This window comes from Arachis ipaensis, chromosome B9, assembly GCF_059453495.1.
Source record: "Arachis ipaensis isolate K30076 ecotype BB chromosome B9, ASM5945349v1, whole genome shotgun sequence".
Lineage (NCBI taxonomy): Eukaryota > Viridiplantae > Streptophyta > Magnoliopsida > Fabales > Fabaceae > Arachis > Arachis ipaensis.
This window is the reverse complement of record NC_142444.1, coordinates 96,434,612-96,439,273: the sequence shown is the minus strand read 5'-3', so window position 1 is coordinate 96,439,273 and position 4,662 is coordinate 96,434,612. Positions and strand designations below refer to the sequence as shown.

The 4,662-nt window shown below is 32.2% G+C and overlaps 1 protein-coding gene across 1 annotated transcript; it reads left to right on the top strand.

Moving 5' to 3' along the window:
• The first annotated feature begins 734 nt into the window (after nucleotides 1–734).
• Nucleotides 735–4,423, top strand: LOC107618334 (ubiquitin carboxyl-terminal hydrolase 2). Its single transcript, XM_016320362.2, has 6 exons — nucleotides 735–991; nucleotides 1,117–1,172; nucleotides 1,467–1,513; nucleotides 3,055–3,101; nucleotides 3,216–3,318; nucleotides 3,420–4,423. The coding sequence occupies exons 2-6, from the start codon at nucleotides 1,142–1,144 to the stop codon at nucleotides 4,194–4,196; spliced, it is 1,005 nt and encodes a 334-aa protein (XP_016175848.1). The 5' UTR covers nucleotides 735–991; nucleotides 1,117–1,141; the 3' UTR covers nucleotides 4,197–4,423.
• Nucleotides 4,424–4,662: the final 239 nt, after the last annotated feature.

The following is a 4,662-nucleotide window of genomic DNA, read 5'->3' as shown; positions in this document are numbered from 1 at the left end:
TAAAAGGAAAAAAAACCTTTTGTTTACCAAAAACTTATCATCCTTAAAAAACTAATAATATCATATTAAAATAATTATATTGTTAAACATTATTTTTATTCTTCAATAATAATATTGTATTTATTTGTTTTTATAATTTAATTTTAATATATTAATATTATAAAATATTTTACACAATTATTCTATTATATTCCTTATTTTAAATAACTATTTATACAATTATATACATAAATATATAAGATAATTATATATATACTAAAAGGAAAAAACCTTTTGTGTACCAAACACTTATCATTCTTAAAAAACTAATAATATCATATTAAAATAATTATATTGTAAAACATTATTTTTATTCTTCAATAATAATATTGTATTTATTTGTTTTTATAATTTAATTTTAATATATTAATATTATAAAATATTTTACACAATTATTCTATTATATTCTTTATTTTAAATAACTATTTATGTAATTATATACATAAATATATAAGATAATTATTTTTATTGACGTAGCGTTATTAATATACTTGTAAAGATATATATTTTGAATTTTAACTTTGATTTTAATTTATTTTTATAATTTTAATATTTTATTTAATTATGACTGAGTCAACGGGTAAATGAGTGACCCACCAGTTAAATCAGTAACTCAGTGACTCAGTTGTATGACCGGATTAATTACCGGTTCAGATAACTATGATTTTTTCTTATTAAATGTATTTTTCTAATTAATAATCTTTATTTAATTTAACCAAAAAAAAATCCATCGTATATCCCGTATTTAATTATTTATTTATGTTTTCAGGTTTTATTTATTTAATTATTTTGTTTTGAATTGGAAATGGAATAAATAAATAAATTAAAAAGTAAAGCGGTGGAGAGCTGACGGTATACGAGCAAAAAGTATAAACCCTCATTTGCAAAGGTTGCAAGTAAGACGACGAAGCTACTCGAATTCGACATATACCAGAGACACACAGAGGAAGAGGTATTTAATCCTTCATCTGTGGTTTTGCTTTATATGAAAAATCCCATTCTCGTTTCGGTGCTGTGAAAACAAAATTAAAATTGATTCTTTCTTGTCTTTTTTTTTTTGTAATTTTTTGTGTGCAGATTGTTGATTCGTGTATCCAAAATCATGTCGTGGTGCACCATTGAATCCGATCCAGGTACGCTCTTTCTGCATGCTATTCAATTTTTCCCAATAAATTTGCAATTAGTTTTTTTTTTTAAATATTTCCTTTTATTTATTAATTTACTATGTTCGCTGAATGGTTGACGTCTTTTACACAAACATGTCTATATAGATTGCTAGAGTGAGGGCTCGCAAAAAAGTAATCTTATGTTTGTTTATTCTGTGATCACTGGATACATAGAATTTGATTCGTAAATTGGTACACTATGTAGTAGTTTACTGCTTTTTTTTTTTTTGTCATTAAATTATATATATTTTTCGTTGTCAGGGGTTTTTACAGAACTCATTCAGCAAATGCAAGTGAAAGGAGTACAGGTCTGTAACTTATTTTTATTCTATGAAATTTGTTTTCTTTTAGAATCGCACATACTTTTCATGGTTTTAGTTTAGGTTTGGATGTTGTTTTTCTCCCCCTTTATTTTTGGTATTCTCTTTTATGACTTTTTGCTTCCTTAAGGATTTCTGCTTTGATCTCATTGGCATGCTCTAGCATCCACGTTTTCACAGGGATAATAAACTGGCAAATATTGCCATTTGTGTTCAATATTCACTGGATATGTATTAGGACCCAGCTTCATGGTATGGGATTTCAATTTTGCGGGGTAAGGGTTGGGGCTATAAGGCATTGGGCTTGTTTATTTATCGTCTTTAGTAAAACGAAAATAGAACCATAGCTAAGGAGGTGTTTATGTATATGCGAAAGCATTGAGAAAATAGGGAATTTAGTTTCAGCTGTTTTCCTCTTGTAGTCTTGTGTAACCATTGACTGATATGAACACCAATTCATGGTAAATAATATTGGTGGTATATATGTTTATATTATGTTAAACAATTTGTTAATGCATTTTATATATGCAAGCATTGGGCATAAACTATATGCTGTTTAAAACTTAGCCTCCTCCAAAAACCTTTATAGCAAGCCATCAGAAACCCTATAAAAGCAAAGGTCTATGCTTAAATCCTAAAGGAATTGTTCCATCATTCTGGAACTAAAAATAACACGACAGCAGTGTACTTCAGCATAATAGCATTACAGCACCAAAATGTCATGAAGTAGAAGAATCATGTGCAACCTTATTTAAATTGATAATAGTTTGGGGAATTTCTTTTTTTCTTTTTCTTTTTTTTAAAAAAAGAAGGGGAAAAAAACCTTTCTGGGATAATGATATAAGATTTTTCATAAGTCACAACAATGGTATAAGTTGGTGGTTTCCTTATCAGAAGAGAAAATTGACCTTCGGAAATAGTAAATCTAGAAGGGGAAGATAACTACACTTCCCATCAACTGAACAAATAATTTATTTCTTGGAACAGGCTAATGGGGAGAAAAACAAGTGTTCATTTTGGTGACCAGAATAGTTCTAGTAAAATCTATGGACATGGAAAATAATTTCCTATCTGATTTAACTTGCAGTCAGGTTTGTTATGAAATGGATAAGCTGGCAACTTCATTTTATTTTTGTACCTCCATATTTGTTTAGTATTTCTGTCTGTAACTTTCTTTATGTATATTTTAGAAAGAGTACGGGTTGTAATTCCACCTAGAAAGTGAGAAAGCTGTAATTTCATTGTAAACTAAGCACTTCTCACATAGCAGCAGGGGACATGGGAAAAGGGAATTGGTGAGGGGAAAAAGAAAGGGGAATTCGGGAGAGGTCAGGCGTCTCAAGTTCCTGAGTTATCACTACAGACTATCAGTTTGTGTTCTTTTAATTTTCTATTAGTTTTCCAACTTGGATGCATGTATCAGATTCTACTGGTCTCATATCATCTTATGAGTTCCGGAGAGGAGATACATATCTCAGTTTCTGTTTTTGTTTGTGATTATGATCTTTGTACCTGCGATTATTTGGCAGGTTGAGGAACTTTATTCATTGGACCTTGAGTCTCTAAACAGCCTTAGGTTAGTGTACTGTCTCAGTTAGTATTGGACTTCTGATATTCACTGATCATGATAATTAATTTATGAGCATCTGCCTTTACTCCCTTTTTTTGGGATTTGCACTGTCAATAACAGGCCTGTGTATGGGTTGATCTTTCTGTTCAAATGGCGTCCTGGAGAAAAGGATGACCGTGTTGTAATCAAAGATCCAAACCCCAACTTGTTTTTTGCAAGCCAGGTCTGCTGCTTTGTTTTAATTTTTCTAACCAAATATCATAATAGTTTACCGTTTTACAGTTTTACTGATCTTAAAAAACTCTAATCCTTGTGCATTTGTAGGTAATTAATAATGCTTGTGCAACCCAGGCGATCTTGTCTATTCTTCTAAATTCACCAGATGTTGATATTGGCCCAGAGTTGACCAAATTGAAAGAATTTACCAAGAACTTTCCTCCTGAGCTCAAAGGTTTGGCCATCAATAATAGTGAAGCCATACGTACCGCCCATAATAGCTTTGCAAGGCCAGAACCTTTTGTCCCTGAAGAGCAAAAGGTTGCTACCAAAGATGATGATGTTTACCATTTTATTAGCTATCTTCCTGTTGATGGGGTGTTGTATGAGCTTGATGGATTAAAGGAGGGTCCTATTAGCCTTGGCCAGTGCTCTGGTGGACAAGCCGATATGGACTGGCTTAAGATGGTGCAACCTGTGATCCAAGAGCGTATTGAGAGGTATTCCCAAAGCGAAATAAGGTTCAATCTTATGGCGATCATCAAGAACAGGAAGGAGATTTATACTGCCGAGCTCAAGGAGCTTCAGAAGAGGAGGGAGCGAATTTTGCAGCAGCTGGCTGCATCGAAGTCGGAGAGACTGGTGGACAACAGCAACTTTGAGTTACTGAACAATTCTCTCTCTGAAGTTAATGCTGGGATTGAAGCCGCTACAGAGAAGATCTTGATGGAGGAAGAGAAGTTTAAGAAATGGAGAACAGAAAATATTCGTAGGAAACACAATTACATACCCTTCTTGTTTAACTTCCTAAAGATTCTTGCTGAGAAGAAGCAGTTGAAGCCCCTGATTGAGAAGGCAAAGCAAAAAACAAGCAGTACTAGTTGAAGAATGTACTTGTTAATCAGTTTAGACAAACATTTTATGTGGGTTTTTCTCCCCTGATATTTAAGCATGCTCATATGTATCATGTTGAAAACTTCCTAATTTATTGTTTTTTGCTCTAGGATTTAAGCAGTTGTTGAGTACTGTTGCAAACCTTTTGATCCCAGGTTACTTGCAGTGTTCAGTTTAAGATTCTTGAGTTCACTTTACTGGTGAATCATTTGTCTGGATTCGATAATGTGCCTTTAATTTTGTTTAGGGAAAAATTTAAGCTTTAAACCAACATTTGGCTTAGTGAATTTTACTATGTTTAATCTTTTATTGTGTAACACCCACCTACAACCAAGTGGATGGGAATTCCTTCACTGTCCATGATACTTCTATGAAAAAAAGGGGTCGAAAACAGTTTCTGTTGTCGCAGAACTTGGAAGGCCACATAGATTGTTAAGTAACAGACATTTTGAATTTT